The sequence below is a fragment of the Nesoenas mayeri genome (assembly GCF_963082525.1).
Source record: "Nesoenas mayeri genome assembly, chromosome: 2".
Taxonomy (NCBI): domain Eukaryota; kingdom Metazoa; phylum Chordata; class Aves; order Columbiformes; family Columbidae; genus Nesoenas; species Nesoenas mayeri.
Genome location: NC_137543.1, coordinates 132,053,739 through 132,075,169, shown reverse-complemented (window position 1 = coordinate 132,075,169; position 21,431 = coordinate 132,053,739). Strand labels below are relative to the sequence as shown.

General features: G+C 37.5%; 1 protein-coding gene across 13 annotated transcripts in view; it reads left to right on the top strand.

Moving 5' to 3' along the window:
• Positions 1-21,431, top strand: part of HDAC9 (histone deacetylase 9) — a gene marked incomplete at both ends in the record, with an annotated part of 426,230 nt that overhangs the window by 226,238 nt on the left and 178,561 nt on the right. For 10 of the 13 annotated variants that reach the window (XM_080339195.1, XM_080339188.1, XM_080339194.1 and 7 more), the window contains 4 exons: positions 3,888-4,010; positions 6,243-6,453; positions 6,868-7,085; positions 15,267-15,587. In XM_080339195.1, coding sequence (XP_080195321.1) covers positions 3,888-4,010; positions 6,243-6,453; positions 6,868-7,085; positions 15,267-15,587 — 873 coding nt within the window. Of the gene's footprint in view, positions 1-3,887; positions 4,011-6,242; positions 6,454-6,867; positions 7,086-15,266; positions 15,588-21,431 lie in introns of those variants that run through there. The other 3 variants (XM_080339190.1, XM_080339185.1, XM_080339191.1) reach the window with 1 other exon arrangement.

Below are 21,431 nucleotides of genomic sequence, written 5' to 3'. Positions count from 1 at the left end.
CCAGGCAGGGATTTCTTTACCTCTCTGGTTACTTGACTCTTATTACTGTGGTCCTGTGGGCTCAAACATTTTTCCATGAATCTCAACTTCAGTGCATTTTGATTTCAGTGGGATTTTCTTTGGTAGTTTAACAGCAGCCAAACTTCCTGTGTATCTCTTTTCTAGTTTAACATTACCTGCCAACTCTCAAAGGCTGTATAATCAATTTTTCATCAGATACACAAAGTACAGAAGTTTCTAATAATAGGATAAGTGTTCCAAAATCACCCAAAATATCACTTGTTTTGCTGTAATCCGGCATGACTCACATTGCTGTTGTTTCATAATAGTTGTTGTGACATTTGCAGTAAGTGTTGTGCTCATGTCTGAGTGGGTGGATAGCCGTGGTTTTAATGGCAGCAAATAAAAACACTTTTTGCTGGGGGAAAACAGGTTGCTATGACAAAGAGCCATTTACCAGTAAAACATGAGTCAATACCATAAATGATTGCACTCTAGCGCATAGACAGAATTAGAGCTTTATCAGTAATGAAACAGTTTCTGAGAGTATTTTTGCCATATCCATTTGAATAGTGAGAATTTTAAGTGGTTTACCCTGCAGAGCAGACAGTAAACATTTACATTTTTTTTGAATGAACAAAGGTACACTGCAAATGCTACATTTTTGCAGATAATCTTTCACTAACACAGTTCCCCTAATGGTACTTTCAGTACCATTTGTTAAAACACTGATCTCATTATATGAAACTTGAAAGTTAAAGTCAAGATTTTAATTGCACCTTATAAATAAAATGCTGTTTTTATTAGGCCCAGTTGTCTCCAGTATCATCAAGGTTCACTGCAGTAGCTATTTGTCTCCTGTAGCACACCATACACTTTCAGGTCACCTGCTGTGCTGAGGCTAAATCTTACTTGCATGAGAAATGCAAGCAGGATTGAGCCCCTGCACAGCATGTCCCTTGAGCTCAGGGGGACAACCTGCCTTAGTCAAGTGAAATGATTAATCTTAGGCGATCACAGCCTGGTCAAAAGCCATTGAACACAAGGGAAAGTATCCAGTTGGTGTAAGCAGGCTTCAGATATTTTTCTTTCTCTTTCATTTGTGCTTTGCAGAGCAACATTTCTTAGAATATTGTCTCATTAGACAAGAGACATAAATAACATGCATGGCAGATAAACATATACTTGCTTTGTGCAAACCTGGAGCACTGTGTTTCTAATGCTCAGCTCCTTGAGATGCTCTTTGCAAGTGACTAGTGGCAAAATGTGTAGGTTTCTGACCAGCTGGTGAGCTTTGCTTCAAGTATGTGTAAAGAGAGCCTAATTAATTAGCAAAAAACCCATCCCAGAAGCCTGAAGAAGTAAGAATGTAGTTATGAGTATTCAAAGCTTTGACAGTCTTACTGTAGATCCACAATTTATTCAAGCCAAACCATTTCCTCTTGCCCTCCTAAGGTATAAACGCACATGTAAACACAGGTGTTCCTGCTTCTTAGCAGCTCCTGGTACCAAACCAGAAGTACAATAACTAATCATGGTTACTTGGTGATCAACATGTACTGTTACATTTAATTATTGTACTCTGTTTTAAGAGAATAACTCTGTTGACAGGATATTTTAAGCATCAGGAAGCAGGTTCCATGGACCCAATAAGTACATAGAGGAGCAAGTAAGGCAGTTTGTCTTTGGGTTAATTTAGAGAGAAGGACCATGGTTTAGCCATTGTGCTGCCAAATGACACTGCTGGAACCTCCAGTTTGTGCCATCATGTGAAGGTATTGTCAATTGTGTAAAAAGAGAAGCTGCAGCTGGGGCCATGCAGCATATGCAGGACCCTAATCTCTGCAGGTTGGCTACTAAACTTGTTTTGGGAGGTGAGGTTTAACTGATGCTTAGGCTGATGTTACCTGAAAATATTTTTACAAATATAGTTACCTCCCCAAATGAAAATTACTGATTGTTAGCACTATTAAAAATTGGATGGAAATGCTCTTACTAATAAATACCTATTTTCAACATTAAACTCCCATGGTACGTAACGTGATTGAGTCTGCTTTGTGAAACAATCATGCTTGACCTTGATGTTGGAATGCACTTTACTACTATACACATTGCCACTGTTACTTTTGTTAATTCAGATCTTAGAAGGTAATAGTGGCATTCTGAAAACCAAAAAGGAAACATGCCTTTTTGAAGTGCCTCTGTATAAATGCTGCAGTTGCTACAAATTTGATTACATTCTAGGATGCACATTAGAGCGGCTGCAGGGTCTTTTTTTCACTTACATCTTTGTAATCTCCCTCAATAATATCACCATAGTCTTGACATACTTGGTTTTATTTGTGGTCAAAGGTGGATGTTATCAAGGCAAGACACTGTTAGCCAGGAATTAATGCAATATACAAGTGAAGCTTCTTTGTTTCATATGCTATCTGTTGACATTCCCTAGGTACCAAAAGAAAATTACAGAGATAGACTTCTACTGTTATTGTCTCAGTGATAGGTCGTATCTCCAAACAAACTGTATGAGGAAGGTTATGTTTTGGAATAACATCCTGTGTTTTTGTGCTTAACCACCTTTCATTGATGGTCTGAAGTTGCATTGTATTAACACAAAGTATTTTACAGAGTTAATTGATATTCCAGGTTTGTCCAGGGGAAAACCTACAGCTCCCCACAACATGCTTGACAAGTTATTATATTTACTTTAGTCAAAGCTCGAGTGTGCAGTATCCCTCTTGGAGGTGGTCTATTATTGGAGTCCCATATGCTTTTTGTTTGGGAAGAAAGCAGTCACTGTGTCATACTGTTACACAGGGTATTCTTTTTCAAGGATGTTGTTCCCTTGGGGACCATATCATGCCAGAGTTCCTAAGTCTAATAAGACCTTTGTAGCTCTTATTGTGTTAAAGTTCTGGGAGGGAAGCAAGAGTTAAACAGAAAATGTAATTCAAGCAACTATACTAGACCACATGTTGAAAAACATGACTGTTAAAGCAGAAAGGCAAAGGCTTCAAAAAGATTCCTGTTGTGGTAATGTAACTTTTTATGTTTCTTCCCAATGATTCTAGAATGGAAAGGCAGAGGGTGATCTTTGTAGAAAGTCTGGTTTTACTTGACAGTAATTAAAAACCTGTCAGCAATTCCATGTCCTCGAAAATTATATCACAAAGCTTCAAAAGAAGTGTTGAAGATTTTAACTTGAAGGGAATTAGGAAGGCTATGAGGGGTATCACACCATCACAGAATGACAGGTTGCTGGTTTTGTATATGCAGAGAGAGAGAGTAGGTGTTTTTTTAAATGGCAGATGTGGCAATCTGCCTCACTCTCTACCCCAGATTCCCATGTCAGTGGAAGTAAGTAATGTGCCTGAAAGATCCCCATATCATGATGAGTAAGAAAATACATGGACTAGGTGGAAACCACATTTCATGTCTTACAACAAAATTTGTAATAGCTGTGGTAAAGGTATAATACATCCACATTCATGACACCTTTGATTTGGCTAGATATACTCCTTAATTCATTGGCTAAATTCCCACTAAGTTTCTAGTAGTGAAAATGCAGTTGATGAGAAGAACTGATGTTGAGCTGATGAGAAGTTAATGAGAAGAGATGGTCTGGGAATCCTCAGGATTTCGGTTTTGCATGGAAATTTTATTTACTAACCAAGGGATAATTCCAGTCATATTTTGGTTGTTTTCTTAAGAAAAGAAATACCAACAGCTTCATCACAGGGACAGTACTTTTCCTTACCTGAACCCCATTGGGTTGCAAACCAATGTATGATACATAACTGGCTTTCGGTGTGACAGGGTAATGAGGATAAAGTAAACAAGATAAAAAGCTTGGAGATTATACGTACTTGTTTTCTACTTTATTCCAGCATCTGGTTTCACAGCAACGCCTTTTGATTCAGGATGAATCAGTGAACTTGCTGAGTCTGTACACATCCCCTTCTCTGCCCAACATTACCTTGGGACTTCCAGCAGTACAACCTCAAATCAGTGTAAGTGACCAGCTGTCCTGGCTACTTTGGCTTCCAGAAAACCTGCTTTCTGACTATTCTCTTTTTTTAGCATTTTGGAACATAAGCAATTCTGTGTGGGAACCATTGTTGCATTGGGCAACGTCTGAACATTTAAGGGCACAACCTTATGTCTGCAAATCAGATAAAAGGTTTCAGACATCGTGAGAAGTATATGAGGAGATCATTTAGTGTAAAAATTCAAATTACATGATCAAACCTATCTGGTAAAGTACAGCACCTGTAACATTTTATGAGATTCCAGTAGCAACCTGGGCTGGACTGAAGCATTCTAAGGGAAGAATCTAGTATTCCTATAGCTAGGTTTGTTATTTGAGGAGTGTGTTATCATCAGACAAATATAATTGCTAATATGTGAACAACATTAATATTTTAATGACAAGTTGTATTCACATGCCTTTTGTTCAGTCTGCAGCAATCACCTTTATTTAGAGCTAAATGTTAAATTAATATGTGAAATGTATGAAAACACAGACATGGAATGTATGGAAATCCATGCTGATGGGTGGGATCTTTAGATCTAGACCAGGTTACAGTAACCTAGAAGTGAAATCTGAGGCTCAGTAAAACACCTGAAAATTTTGCCACTGGTAAACACTTAGCTTTTCTGATTTCAATTTAAATTTCTTAGAATGTGAATTGGTAACTTCTATGAAACTACTATGGATGTAATTACAGCTTTCCATGGTGTAAAAAAAAAAAATCAAACTATATAATCCACTGTTTTTTATAATTACTACTTAATTTCAGTGGTAAACGTAGTGTCGAGTTAAAGTTTTGTGTTATTTGATGTCTTTCTCAGTACATTTACTGTTCTCACCAATAATAAATTGCTGCAATCCAACATTTTAACATCAGATATAGAGCTTCGCAAATAAAATTGTGTAAGCTTTAAATCAGTTCTCTAAAAGCCTTTCATGAGATATTTATAAGCAAATTATTGTGTTTAAGGGATGGAAAAATTGAACTGATCATGAAAAGTATTGCTTACTTTTCCAGACAATAGCATCAAAAATTTCCTAGCTATTTCACAAAAAATATAACTAGCTTCAAAGTAATTTTATAACATTAAAATGGGAAAGAAAATATGTTTCATTTTCTTGCTCAAATCATATGAGCTTTTGATGTGGCCATCTAGCAGCAAATATTACTTTTGGCATTAGAAAAAGCAAAGGGGTTGATTTATGCAAGTAATGTTTATTTCTGTTACCAGAATAAGCAGTTGCAAGTTGAATGTAAAGTTTACTTTGGTGTTTGTTTTTCAGGAAAGGGTGATAGTAGAGTGTGAAGTAAGCATACACCCAAAAAATATTCCTGAAAAGCTTGGTTTGCCTCATTAGAATTCTTTAAATTTAGATTATCAGAGATACTGTTTTTACCATGTCATACCATAAGTGGTTATCTGCAAGCCTCAACATGCTTATTTCTGTTATTATTCTTTCTGTAAAAGTTATTATTCTGCTTTAACTGCTCTTTAAAGAATTTTTTTAAACTAAACAACAAAGAAATATCAAGTACATTTGCAGTGCTGAAGGGCCAAAACTTCCAAAAGCTTTAAAACAATAACTGCAATTTATAAGGGTGCTTTGAAATGCCACACACATACAAGAGCTCTTGATGATTCTGTAGATGAGAGTTTAACTACACAAATTCACTTTGCAAAGGGTAAAACTTACATTTGTGCTGTCCTTTAGGGAGTCAGGGAGTGCTCCAGGAAAAGTAATAGCTTCCCACTACTTCAGGTAATTATTTTGTTTTGCTGATCGGCTTGCTGTTTGATAGGAAATTATGTGAAAAACCAAGCCTTGCCTGTTCCAGACTAAATGGAAACTATTTCCTCTGATCCCTTGTTTTCCTGTGCAGGAGGCTGTGGGAAGGTCTTTAGGAATTTTAAGGATAGGTCCTCCCTTTTCATTAATAATGTTCTAACTAGTAGTTCCTTATGCTTTGGCTTTTGCTACTGTTTTGTTTGGGTGTTTTTTGAGTGGATTCATTACTCAGTTTCTCACAGTGTTGCATTTAACTGGCATGTTCTTCCTTCCTTTTCGTCTCACAGTCACAGTGTAAGATAGGGACGTTAACCTTTTCTTCTCTATGTATTCATAAAGTATGACATTAGACCATCTAACCAAGCGGAGATATAAATGGCCAGGTCTATGAAAAGCAGTTACCAGTGCTGTTGTTCTTTGACAGGCTTCATCGTCATTCAAAGAAAAGCAGAAGGGGGAGACCCAGTCGCTCAGACAAGGAGTGGCCTTGGCTGGACAGTACGGGGGGAACGTTCCTCCGTCCTCAACTCATCCTCACGTTGCTTTGGAGGGAAAGCCAAATAGCAGCCACCAAGCTCTCTTGCAGCATCTGTTACTGAAAGAACAAATGAGACAGCAGAAACTTCTTGTGACTGGTAATGATCAAGGCTTCAACACAATCATAATTTAAGATGTTTTTAATGACATTTATATTCACACTAAACTAAGTGTGGTAATAAAGATAATATCCATCCTAACCATTAGGAAAAGTGGAAGGGTGGGAGAAAAAAGAATAGTATCTTTGTTTTCCCCGTTTAGTGATTCTGCTCCAGTCTGTTAGCCTGAAAGAATTCAATGATTACAGAAAAGGGAAAATGATTACTTCATCACATTCTTTTGCAGCTGCTGAACTTCCCAGCGTGGCGAGGCACGTGGTACGTGTCCCGCTGCATCAGCGCTGATGCAGAGTTCTGCAATATACACCCCTTTTCTCGCTGAAAGCTTTCTCTCCTATTAGAACGATTAGTTTGTTGTTCTTCACAAGGGAGTGAAATGTCCCTGTTTTGCAGGAGCAGTTCCTCTTCATCCACAGTCTCCTTTAGCAGCAAAGGAGAGAGTCTCACCTGGCATAAGAGCTGCTCACAAACTGCCTCGTCACAGGCCGCTGAATCGAACCCAGTCAGCTCCTCTTCCTCAGAGCACTTTGGCCCAGCTGGTCATCCAGCAGCAACATCAACAGTTTTTGGAGAAGCAGAAACAGTACCAGCAGCAGATCCACATGAATAAGGTGAGTTCCCATAGTAAGGAATTTCACATAAACATGAAGGCTGAAAACTAATAAGGAAGTTTAGGTTCCATGTGGCCACAGTCAGTAGGCAGTTTCTTGCAGAAATGTCTTGTTTAAGCATAGTTTGTGTATACATTTGTGTGGTGTATAGATCTTCACTTTCAGCCTTCTGAAATATGCTACAAAGGTAATTTGTGGTTCTTGACAGCAGTTAGAATACAATTCAACAAAATAGGGTTCAAAGCATCTTACAGGTTTAAATGACAGGTGGTTTCCTGTTGAACGCTAAATAATGATGCCTTAAAGACTACTAGATTCCTATCCAACTTTTTAATGGTCACTTTTTAGCTTTAGCAATCATTCCATGCAGCTGCCTTTGAATGGTATGTTAAGCTTTCTCATTGTGGATTAGTATTTGGAATAAATATATAACTCATTTGAACTCAGTCAGCTAATTAAATTTATCCTTTTTTGTGTAAGAAACTTACTAAACATCTGGAGAAATTTTTAATCATTTTTTATCAAACCAACCTTTCCTCTGTAAGTCAGTTAGTAACATGAAAGTTTATAATCTATATGGGGATATAAAATTGCCATGTAAGGAGAAAGACAAGAATGTGCTATTGCTAACATCAGATACAGCTTTGAATTGCACCCCTCTTGCCCTGTAGAGTAATACCTTATTCTGAGAGGGGGAAAGAAGTAAAGGGACCATCCATTAAGAAACATAGAGCAGCAGAATCTAAACAGATTTATCAGGAGCTAACGCTTCTACAACAAATGTGATGCTGTTCCCTGATCTAAATTAAATATCCAAGTAATTAAATGCTTTTGTCTGGAAAATGTTTTTCTGCACTTACTACATAGCTTTCCAAAATTTTTTTGCTGGAGTTCCTCTAGTAATTCAAAGACACTGATCATGCATCTTTAGTTGCCTTTTTTTTTTGTTTGAGGGTTGATTAATAACCATATGTGAGAGACAATGGCAAAGAAGAAAATATGAAAAGGGGGCATTCAGCCCTTATACCTAAGAGAAAAGAAAAAAATATAAAAAAATCAATCCACCTTACTGCGTGAACTTCCCAGGGGGTACTGATTCTTTGGAATCTACTAAAAATTTCCAACAAAATTAGAAACAAACCTAGAGTTTAAGTACATAGTTTATACAGTGGTTTGGTTATTAAATCTTGTCTTAATTAGGAAAAATGAAGACCAGAAAACTTCAAAGTTCAGAGCTGATCCTTGCATGTTAACCCCTCTCAGCTTGGGTGTTTTGATTACTCAACTAGGACTCCAGTTGGCTTTTCTTCGAGTATGCATTCCATATGTTTAATCAAGATGGCATATGTATATCTTGTAGCCTCAGGTTTTGAAAATATTTCACCTGCCCTCAATTGTCTGAAGAGAAAAGAATTTTTACCAGTAAAGTAGTGAGTCTTTGTGCTGTTTGTGGGTATTCACTACTAACTGATCAGTTCATGCATTCCTCACAAAGCAAGGAACCCCACTGACATGTTTTTGTTAGATCATATGCTTATTGACATAAATTCTACCATAGCATTTGGGGATATGTGCTGTGGCATATAGGGACATTTGTCCTGAGTGTGAAAATCAAACTTGAGTTGCGTAAACATATTCCTAGTCACATAGGACTAGAAATGCATTGCACCTCACAAGAACTAAGCTGGATAAGGAAGTAAAAAGACTGCAGTTGCTTTGGAATAATACTTGTTTCAGTAACCTTTTTTTTTTTTCTGAGTTAAACCACAATGAAAATATATGTTAAGGAGAATGATTCCCTCTCATACACGAAATACACTTTCATTCTTACGTGGTTGTTTCTGATGAAGAGACAAAAGAATTCCTTTTTTAAAACCTAGTGAACCTAGCTTTTATTCTCTAAAGTATAGGCTATACACATATGCAGGTAGTAGAAACTTAAGTTTGTCCTAGGGCCTTTAGCTGCTTCAAACCTCCACAACCCACTTCCTTTGCCTTCATTGCAAACAGGAACTCATCAGAGCAGCAAACACCCAAGGAGGAATAGGATCGTCCTGCAGCCACAGCAGCAGCAGGTTATCAGTGAATGAAAGTGGTTCATCAGGCTTTACAGTTTGCAGCATCCAGGTTCTTCTGCAGCACTGTTCTCTGAAGAACAATTCTGAATAATACTATTAAAAAAAGTATCAGTGCTCTAATCACATATCTATCCTCTGCAAGAACACTGAAAGCCGGGGGGGTTTCTTACATACTTAAACTTTATTTTTTAAAACTGGAATTTAAGGGCAGCCCTTAGACAAGAGAGTGATAAAAGATCAAATCAAGGAGGGTTTTGAGTACTGAATTTAAAGCTATATTCTTTAACCATTTAAACTAAAGGTTTAGATTGAACACCTGCACCTGCATAAGGTTTTTGAACTCTGATAGCATGGTGGAATATATTTTGTTCATTCTTAAAACTTGCCTCTATTTTCAGTTGAAGTTATTTGTTCATTATATAATTTGCATGGCTTTACAATCAAACTTAAACTCTGCAAAGTTATTTGAACCTTAAAACTATAGCTATTCTGGACCACGTAGCAGAGCAACACAGTATCTTCCCATTTGCTAGGCCAAATCTGGGCATGTATCAAGTGAACACATGCGCTTGTTATTTTCCATTGTTCTGTCCATTACTCTTCGGCTCATAGGCTGTATAATGAGATCTTCGCAGAGGTCTAATTCCCTCCATTTCAGTCATGAAAAATGTGGTGGGGTTTGGTTTGGCTGGGTTTTTTGTTTAGGTGCTTGGTTGATTTTTTTCTGTTTTGTTTTGGTTTTAATAGCAAATACTCAAACATTCTCTTAAAAGTTTTGGTGAGAAAGACCAGAACGTTTTTAAGCTGACTAGACTGAAATGCCAGTTGATCAAGCACTTAGAACAAGTTAATACCTTCTTTTCCTTTTCTCTTTCTCTTTCCTTTTTTTCCTTATGTTTAGGACTTCAAGTACTTAAAGCTTTAATATATTTCAACTAAACACAGTATTTGAATGTTTGCCCTGAAGTAAGATGATATGGAATGTGTCAGCACTCCCTGAAAGATGTTTTTTGGTCAGATCTTTTTGCAGACATATAGGTGAATCTTTCTTTAACAACAGAAAAGGAAGAGTTTTTTCCTACCTCATTGATCTTGTATTTATCTTGTATTAAAAGTCATTTCTTTTCTTTGAGAAAAGAATATACTTCAGCAGCAAGCCTGTGCTGCTGTGAGGGTGATAACAAGCAAAATCTAACATAGGTCAAAGGTAAAGAATTCCCGTGGATCATTTCCATTCTGAAAAGAAACAAATCATTGCCAAGAGGTGTGCCTCTGTCCTTAATAACAAAGAGAAGATCCCCTATGGATTATTTCTGGTCAGCTGTCAGATGCCAGGCTTTTGATGTGGGAAACGGTATACGTCTCCACTGAAGTCTGACATCTATACCTGCGGGATCTAGTATGCTGACCTCCTGAAAACATTCTGCAAATGTTGACATCCCAGCCAAAAGTAGGTAGAAACCCTCGTCCCAGCTTTCTGGGCTAAAAATAATAATGAATGTGCAGTAACCTGAACTCCACTTGTCTTAGGGAAGATCATCTTTGCCATTGTCAGCTTTAATATACTTCTGTCTAAATGAAGCCTATTTCCTCATAAGGCCCTTTGATCACTATTGCAGATCTTCATTCTGCTCAATAAAGGGAATCAAAAGTCTGAAACCCCCATCTAAAATTATTGCAGTTGGATACAAAAAGACCATTACTACATAAAAAACTTAAAATCTTGATGTTATTTGTGTATCTCTGTCTCTAGAAAGCTTTGACCCTGTGACTTCTAGGAAAGGCATTTTGACGATTTGTTTTCAATGGTAAAAACCTTGTCTGTATTAGAGTATTAAAGGTTAAATAATGGGGCAGTTGGTAGTGTGCACTGAAGTATGGGAGCAGTATGGATAATATTAAAGCTTAGATAAGGAGTACCTGAATTTCAGTTTTTATTCCAGGATGTTAGTTGGTTCAAAGCATCTTTGTGTAGGGAATCAGTGACTGGGCAAGACTGTGCGGTAAAAAATCCATGATAAAAAATATATAGGAAGTGAAAATTTCTTAGTGCTTTGGAGGGTGATTGTAACTGACAAATATCAGTTAAAAAAATAATATGGAAAAGTAGGAAGATTATTTGTTGTCAATAGGAATATTGAAAAGGTACGGTTACACCCAGATTAATCATTCACTTCTCTGAATGATAATTTATGAAATACAGAAGACTGAATCAGCTTCAGCTGGGGTAAATTAATCTAGTTTCTTTACCTATATTACAACTGAAGGTTTGGCTTTCCAGCTTTCACATCTGACTGGCATCTTTTGAAGATGAGAGGTAGAACATTTCTTCTTTTAAATGTTGCTTATAGCAGGGGATTATTTGGACAAAACTATAGCAGCGGCAGACTGTGTTTGGCACTGAAAAATGCCCAAAGTCTTTTCTCCCTTATTGAGAACTAATGTTTAAGCTACAATGCAGAAGAATGATTCTGATAGATAAATACATCCCTTAGAAATGTTATGCTACATGAATAACAGACACAAGCAGGTGCCAAGTCATTTCAGTAGATATAACAACATACATAGCTGATCAAAGTAATCTTATAGCCATAGGAGAGGGGAAAAAGTGTGCTCCATAAGTACATACATGACTTCTTAGAAATGGCCACCATGTATTTGAAATAAACAGTTCATTAAGGAAAGAAATGTATGGAGTTGCTGTTGCAGAATTTTGTGCTTTGTCTCTTTTTAAAGATATTTTATTTAAAATATGGTGTTTTTCCAAGAGATTATCATTACAAAGGAGAAAAAAAGGCAGGAGCTGCAACTGAAGGACTTATAAAATGGTCTGTTGCAATGTCAGATTATTCATACTTAGCCTTCCATTTTTCTGTAGAAGCAAGTAGGTTATATTGCGTTTGATGTCTCTTTTGGTTGGACTCTTGCAGTTATACAACAGAGTTGATGTCTGTAAATGCTTCCTCTCCTGCTGCCACTATTTACTTTGGCTCATGCATATCCCTTACAGTTTAATTTCCTGAAAATAAAAGGGAAAAAAAATATAGGTTACATTAACATGAAACCATTTTTTTGAGCGATTCCTTTAGTTGGAATACCAATAACAGTAATGTCTACTGGTTAAAGAAGACCAATCTGTAAAACTCTAATTTATTAGTAAAACAAAACATGGGTTTATTATTATTTTTAAATCTAGTCTTATTAAAACTTAGATTAAGTGATCACTTTTCCAATATCAAATATATGCATAAAAATGAGGATTTAAAGTGAAAGATTTAAACATTAAGTGTAAGCAGAAGTACCCAGCTGCACAGTGAAAGGACTTGAGCAGTGTTTCATTCAGGACTCATTTTCTGCCATGTAATCCAGCTTTAGATAGAGAGATAAGATAGAAATATTGACTCTAAGCTGATATCTTTGCATGTCTCCAGATAAGTAATTTTCCACGGTGGTACCAGAAGATATAAAATAAGATGTTTCTGACTTAGGAGAGCTGAACAGTCTCCTGGTAATGCTACTAATGTAATTACTGGAATAAGATGGGGCCAAGCTGCCTTTAAAAACCACCTTAACAAATACGAAAACATAGTGGTGATACAGAGAAACGAGTCAGCTGTGGTTTAGCAGACTGAGCAGCAGGAGTGTTTTTTAGGTTTTGCCCCCACCATGACGACCACCGTGTTTTCTCATGCTCTGTCATGCAGGAGAACATGACTATAGCACCTCATAGCCCCTTGCCTGAGGCTGAGTAAAGTCACAATGTAAAGGATGGTTTTAATAAGATTTTGCAGTAAAGATGATAATATGATTGCACTTTGTAAAATCTACTGTGTAAATATATAAAGACTAATTTCACAGAGTTTTAGAAAATCTGTTTAGCTCCTCCTGTTGCAGAAGTCTAGAGCAAACTGCCTGCTGACTTCCATGGCCTGTGAGCAGTCTCCAAAACAAGAACATGGCAAAGTGAAATGCACACAAATACCGCTCCACTCTCCGCAGCCCCCTTACATGTGCTAGCATCACTCCACTGATGACATGCAAAAAGCGTTTGAAGATGTTCCACATATGGATTGTATACTGCAGTTCATCATGTGTTTCTTCAGAAAGCTCATCAGCAGATCTGTGCCACACAGCAGCATGAAGAAGAAAGAGCCTGACATAGGAGTGAAAAAGCATAAAAGAAAGGAGAGCAGTAGTGAGCTAAATAAGTCTCTTTGCTGTGGACATGCACTCATTTTCACTTGGCCTCCCCTGCAGAATAACCCACCTGATGTCAAGTAACTGGCACAGGGAATGGTTTACAGATGGATGAGCATCAGTGACTCTCGTAGCTGTACAAGATTATCTGTCACACAGATGTTTCAGCTTGAGTTTTCTTGCTCACAGCCAGCCAAGCAACCAGCCCTGCCTTGCTTTTCTTGTTTGAGGAGTGGAGGGAGTTTGCCCACAGGTGTTTAACTGAAGTGTACCTGAGCCGAATACACGTGGTTAACTTCAGTGCCTTCTTGGTCAGTGTCATCCCCTGAGAAACAACTGGGAGAGATTTATGGGTTTGATCTGAGAAATTTCCCAGATGCTGCTTATTAAAAGGAGACAATCTGCTTTAGTTACAGCAGTAAGGATTCCCCAGCTTAGAGCATGCCACCTGCAGCAGGCAGGATACACGTGTTGTGATTTGCCAGTTACTACAATAATGAAAAGGGATTTTTTTGTTTGTTTCTTTTTAGTAAGCCATTAAAGTCTCATTACTCCTCAAAAATGAAGGTTTGCTGTGACCAAAGCCTGTAGATTTCCAATATGGAATTTGTTTCTCTGCTGATGGAAGGCTTATGCATCAGAGCATCAACTGGAACTGGACAAACAGATCTTTCAGCTCTTGTTGGCTTTGTGGGAGTTCCTGAATCCAGCTGTAGGTTCTTGATCATAGTTTACATGACAACCCTGCGCTTCACTAGGGTGGTGTTTTTCTATGTGCATTAGCAAGCAGAATAAAGCTAGACAGACCATGGTTTATGACAAAAATAGCTGTACAGAAGCCATCCAGTAACTCAGAATATAGTACTAGCTAAAATTCCATTTGAAAGAATTGACGGTAGGGAAAGCAAGTAGGAAGAGCAAAGTATGTAAAAATAATGGTAAGAGGTGTGGTTTTTTTCCCCCTCTTAGTATATTTGGCTTTGGTGATACAAATCAAGTGGGACAGTTGAATAATTGATAATTACTCATTTGACCCTGCAGATGCTTACTCACTCATCTGATTTGTGCCTCTTTCAACAAAGTGGGGATTTTTTTCAGTTTTGGCTTTTTGGACTACATCTGGACTATTTTAGAATACATTTTGCCGCATCTTATATAGTAAAACATAAAAACCTACTTGATTGCAACACTCAGGCATCTGGCACCTCAGCAGAGCTTTACAATAGCAGTTAATGGTGTAAAACCAATACTGTCTGGGTAGCTGTGTTATATCATCACTGCTGAAACTGAGATACTTGTACCGTGCATGAAGAAAGCTGTAGTCTTTCCAGTCAGGGACAGCCATGCTTGTAGTATCTTTGTGCCACAGGAGAGGGGACTGACACCAGCTCTTTGTCACAACTCGTTTGTTGCTTTTCAGAGCCTTGGTGCTTTGATTGATAGAGAGGCTTGTGTGAACATTCCCTCATTTGCTTGTAACAAATATTAACCAGATTGCTAATTGTCTTTTACCTTAGACTTCCTTTATTATTTTGTATTGTGGAAGGTGAACTCTAATATACTTTAATCAATTTCTGCGTTTGTTTGAAGAGGATGAAGGGAGACTGATTTCTCTTAATAACCAGCTGTAAGAGTGTAAGAGACGCATAGTGTTTTCAGTATTCTGACACATTTTTAGTTTAGTATAGCATGCGCTATGTACATGATGCTTTCTACTGCAGAAAAAAAAGGGACCTTTTCCTTAGGAACTTTGCTTCTTTTTTTCCCTGTATATTAGTATTTCAGCAACGAATCACTACCTGGGTTTCTGCAGAAGCTTTAATTTTGTCTGTGCAAATCTGGTACTTCTCAGTGTTCGGCATCAGTGAAAGGAGTCAATAATTGCATTCCCTCCTTCTCTTTCCAGATGCTCTCTAAGTCCATCGAGCAGCTGAAGCAGCCTGGCAGTCACCTGGAGGAAGCTGAAGAAGAGCTTCACAGCGACCACTCGATGCAGGAGGAGCGAGGTCCCGCCAGCGGTGCCAGCGTTAGGGCTGAGAGCAGCGGCGCTGCCGTGGATGACAGAATAGGACAGCAGGTGGGGGCTGTGAAAGTCAAAGAGGAGCCACCAGACAGTGATGAGGATGTTCAAACCCAGCAAATGGAATCTGGGGAGCAAGCTGCTTTTATGCAACAGGTAATAGGCAAAGATATAGCTCCAGGATTTGTAATTAAGGTTATTATCTGAACATCATGTGCGTTTTTAGGCTTTGACAAGCAATTGTGTTTTGATTCACTGATCTAGCAAATCCTGATTTACTGTTTAAATAATCTAACAAAGGCAGAAGTGTTGTATGCACACTTGGAAAGCTCATTCTTATGGCCACTAATTGATAAAATACCTGTTGCAGTCAATTATTCTACATAAATCTTTGCATAATAGCTGATAGACTTTGTATTAGCTCAGGATTACTTTACATCGCTTAGTTCTAGTGAAAGAGAACTCGTGTCACGTAGGTTGTTGAGATCAGCAATTGCTGGAATTAGTTTCCAGACCTGATTGATGAAACATTCTTCTTTGATTTTGAATCCTCTGACTTTTGCTTTGAGCTGTCTGTATATACTGTATCATACTGTAGTCTTGAACACTGTTAACATTAGGGTAATTATTTCCCCAGTAGACAGGTACTGACTGCTATATCAGTGGTCTCAGGCTGGTGTATAAAGTATAATTCAGAGAAGAATACAAGAGACAAGGCACGGCACTGTTTAAAAATGGCTTTTTTTGTTGTTGTTTTTTTGCACTGCTTAGTTAACTTCTCATTCTGTCTTATTTGACGAAACTATCTGCAGAGACATCCTTCAGTGAGAAGCGAAATGCAGCATTAGGCTCCAATCAGTTGTTAGGATATTGCAGGAAAAGCACAGAACTGTTATTGTTATCATCCGATATCCAGTCACTTGTGGGTTTTTGTTTTGTTTTTAACAAAGACTAATCATACAATATCACATAACCTTTACCGCTAGGTCTCATGGACAAATACTAAAAATAAGGGCTGTGCATAAAATGCCAGCTTGGCAAAAAGAAACCTCAGCTTGTTGGCGAGCGTTTGAGCAGCGCTGAGTCAAGCGTGGTGCAGCCAGCGAGCTGGCGTCCCCTTCTCTGGCTGCGACATCAGAGCGGGGCGGGATGCGGTGCAAGGGCCCTGTTTATTTAAGTCGATACTTTGTCAGGTCCCCGCTGTTCTCCTGCAGAAAAGTGAGTTTGGGAGGGGGGAGAGGAAATGCCTTATGGAAACAGGAAGCCCAAGTGATTCATGTGCTGAGGAATGCGGGGCGGGGGGGGGATGGGGCAGCGCTCCCTCTGTTTTTAAAGGCACTCTATGAATTGATTTATTGTCAAAGAAAATAACAAAGCGAGTAGGGAAATTGTTAAGGAAGCTTTCCAGTGAAACATTTCCTTCATATTCCCTTTTGATATGTTTACCTTGTTTTATAGGTTTACTTTTGTTAAGCTAGTTAAAGATTCATTGTATTAAGGTCCCCTTTAATATGGATAATCCCAAACTGACCTGGAATCCTTGTCAGGTTTTTTTTCTATTGAAAATATTTATATTTCTAAAGCTGAGGTATTTTAAGGTGCAGTATCCTGTTTCAAAAGAGATAGCTGTTTTGCCAAATGTAGACATTGTTCTAAAATATGTTAGTAGCATGTGTTGTTTACATATGCTCTAATACTATTAAATCTTTTCTAAAATGTTGCAACTTCTAAAGATATGTTATCCTTTTTCCTAGAAAGCCTACAAACAAATGACTAAATAGTTGCTATATAATGAAAGGCCTCTTGAAACATAAAGATCATCTTAGATATGGAAGACTTATTAATTGAGAAAATGTAGGTGATTTTTATGTGTGCTTCATATTTGAACAGAAATATTTCTCCACTTTGGATGAAAAAAATATTCACATTAAAAAAAAAAAAAAGTAACTACATGTTTTTCCCATTCTGTATAATTTTCGTTTTATTTAAAACCTGACATAAGCCTCAAATAAAAGGGATAGTGCATCTTTTAATATAAATTTTATCTGGAGAGAAGTTTGCAAATGGAAAGACTTTTATACAGTATCACTTCAAAGACATGTATTCACAAAGGACAAAAGATATTTTTATAGTGTCATTCAGGTGAGAAACCCCAGTACGTTAGTGAACTTTAATTTCAGAATCTTTCAAATTTAGATAAAATTAAAATAGAGAAACTACCTGGAACCAGTGAAAAGGAAAACTGGGTTTAAACAACCACATTTCTAATTGATAATTGTCTCTTACATTTTAAATCTACTGTATTTATTATAATTTGCACCCTTAGAGGTGATCTCTTGTTTTGTGTTGTAAATATATTCTGTTTGTATGTTCCCGTTTTTTTGCCTTCTAATATAAGTCTCTTCCTTTCTCAAATAAAGTTTTTTTTTAAAAGATCCCCTTTCAGATATCTGACTTTGTGTAAAGTTGATAACTTAGTTGTGCTTTTGCTTTGTATAACCAAATATGTTTACTACCCATCGTTGAAACAATTCAGGCTTTCAGAAGCAAGGTTTTAATTACGCGATTCTTACAATGATTACACAAAGTCTTTTTTTCAGTCTCTTGTTTTATCCTACATCAGTCATTATAAGTTTTAGTGAATGTGGAAATATTATTATTGCATGCTCATTTTCCCATCGTGGCATCTGTCTTGAACATGTGATCATATGTTGTACCATATTGGAAAGGTAAAGGAAATCCTGGTTGCTTGGCTCCTGATTATCCAAAATTCAGATAATGAACAGAAATAACTTCCATGACATTTCTAAAATCTGCCTGGAACCCAAAATGTGTTGATCTGACACTGAACTTATACTGACCTCTTCAGTGTTCCTCAAGACCTTTGCGAAACCAGAGTCCACCTGTAGATATGTGGGGGAGCAGGGACTCCACAGACTTTGCAGACTTTAAAGCAATTGCGTGAGATGGTGAAGTCCCACTTTAGAGAAACACCTAAGTGCTTCCATGAAGATGTTAGATGTTTTACTGCTTTGTGACATTTCCTGAACTTTGCTTCAGATCTACAGAGAGAAATAGTTTGTAATGCAAACCTACCTCTGTTGCTGAAGTACATGAATTATTATTCCCCAAAGAGTTCAGAAAATCATTGCATTCTCCCTCTCCTGTTTATTTCAATTGCAGAAGCTCCTAACAGCATTGATTCTGGTGTAATTTTAACTAAAATAAAATGCTTTCAAAACATGTAAGAATAAATATTTGCGTAAATCAAATTTAATTATTTTTACTGATATACCAACTAAGTAATGTGTTCTCAATAATAAATCTCAAAAAACAGATTAAAAAGTCAGGGTTTAGCTTAGGAAACCTTAAAACTAGCATTAATAGTATACTGCTTGCCCTATTGTTTATTATGGATTTAGAATCTTGTATCTATAAATCATGCTTTCAATAGGGATTTTATTGAGATGCCTTTTGTTTAAATACTTATGTTGGAATTAGAAGAGTAGCCTTAACTGTTTCAGATTTACAATATTCCTGTTTTGGAGGCTAGACCTAGATTTTTCTAGGAATTGTGGGGGTTTTTTGGGCTTTTTTTGAACCATAGATGCTTATTCTGTCCTGTTGTCCAAAAAATAAAGCCAAATAAGAAGTAATTGGTACTAAATGAGGGAAAATGCTTCATAATATTCATATACTTAAGACAGACACACATCACTGGAATGCAGATACTACACCATTAGCCTTTTATCATCTTCTGACATTAACAAAATTGATTTAAAAGCTGAATTCCTCAGCAAAGAAGCACCACTCCAGACACTATCACGACCACTCATCCTTTCTTTTCAGCAACTCATTCATTCACTATCTTCATTCCATTTTCATTATCATTAGGGTCACTAAAGTCAACTATACCCTGTTTTTATCTTCACTGGCATTCTGAGGTAAAAATCTATAAACATTATTCCCAAGCACCAATCTAAAAATGTGCACTTATTTCTTCCCCTTATGAACACATCACAATTTGCAGCCAAAATTAGCTGAGTTAATTTCCTTCTTGTATTCTGTCCCACTAGCAGCATGTCCTACTTATCCACTTAAGAGATGTTTGTTTGCTTTTCATTGATTTGTTTAGTTTCTGATTTCCTTATTCAGTTCCCATCATCTGGGTGGTAGTGAGGCTTCTATACCTCATTTATCAGTGGAGGAATATAGCTTAGAACATCATATGCTGAATTGCTGCTCAGGCAAACAGAAGAGGAGCATCCTGGATAAAGTTATCATATCTGCACTAGAGCAATAATTCCAGTGATTTTTGTGGAATTGTACCACTGTATTTGTTGGACACTGTACTTTATATTTGGTTGATTTTTGTGCTTTGCATTTGTTTTGGGTTTTGGTTTTGTTTTGTTTGTTTTTCTCTTCTAATTCAGCCTAATTTGGAATTAGATTTAAAGGCAAAAAATACAATTAGCTCAACCTGCAAAGCCAGCAGAAAGGCCGGGTTTCTCGACCACGCTCATGCCCCCATGCCCACAAGCAGGACTGGGAAGGGGCATCCTTTAGAAGTGTCCTGGTTTCTAGTCCCCGTTTGCTGAGCTCATGTCCCATTCCTCCTGCTTGGTTTGATTCTGGCCCTATAACTCATCTAGCCCATACAGGATGACTTCCCTGGCTACCTGTGGACACGCACAGCTGTTGGAGACCCCAAGGGTTACTTCTTCAGCAGCTGAAAGTCAGAAGGGTAGGAGCTTAGTAACTTGAAATCATTCTTCAGCGATGTCTAATTCTCTGTGGTGACTACACAGGGGCCTTAGTAGCTAGAGAGGTTTTGATGGACCAGATACTTACTTGGAAGTGATTCAGTGCTTAAATTAGCTGATCGAGATGTTTTTAATCTGACTATGGAGCCTTTGTGACATTTGTTTTACTTCACATTTCCATAGTTGCCTCGAACTGATTGTATTGACTCTAACATAGCCCTGAAACATAAGGACAGTTGGTTGGAGGATGTGCTGTTAGAAGCACCCTTTCTGCACACTTGGTCCTTCCAAGGTGGTAGCACATTATGATATATTTGGCCTTGAGAAGTGCTATGAAGGGCAGGAGAAATGCAAAAGTAAGTTTTTAACAATGCCAGATTTCCCAAGATAACGTCTGCCTTCTCTCCTCCCTCCTTCCCTAGAAGGATGTACCTGCTGTCCTATATATCCTAGCTCAGTTAATTTTTTTTGGCTACTTTAGTTCCTCTCTTACTGGCTTAAGGAGTTAATGGAGACAACTAACCTTGTGCTGTTCTGCCCTTCCTCAAGTCTGTGAGTGCAGAGATCCTGCCTAACACAAGCTGACACTACAATTTCTGGGATCAAACTTGAGCCATAGACTGTCTGGATGGAGGGGGATGATGATATGGAGGGCAGTGTACTGGATTTGTTTTGTGAAAATTAGTCATCCATCTACATGCAAAGAAGACCCATCTGAATACTTAGCTAGCTTTCTGTAACCTTTACTCTGAAGGTCTTGTACATCTGTATCAAGTTTTTAACTGTAGTCTTTAAAAATGTAGTTTTCTATCAAATTCTGCAGGAAGAATAACTAATTCTCTAGTGTTTTGTTTTGGGTGTTTTTTGGTTTTTTTTAATGCCACTTCTGTGTGAAAGTGCATAATAATTAGAATAATCAGAAGTCATTTTTCTTTCCCAGTCAGTTTTGCAAATGATCCACTTTTTCATAAATTATTTCAAATCTACTTTCTTAATAATTGCCAAGGAGATTGTTATTTTTGTGTGTCTCTCCTATTCTAAACTTTCAGGTACAGAAGGTACTGAGAATCAGCACAAAATTAAAACAAGAACTGAATTGTCTGACCAACCATGTCGTATTGCAAAATAGCATTTCACAGATACCTGCACAGAATAATATTGAGAGTGCTTTTTCTTTTTTGATCCCATATTTTTTTATACAATCATTTTGCTTGGAAGAGACCCTCGAGATCATCGAGTCCAACAAGTTTATGCTGTTTTTTCTCCTGCAGATACTCATGATGGCAGC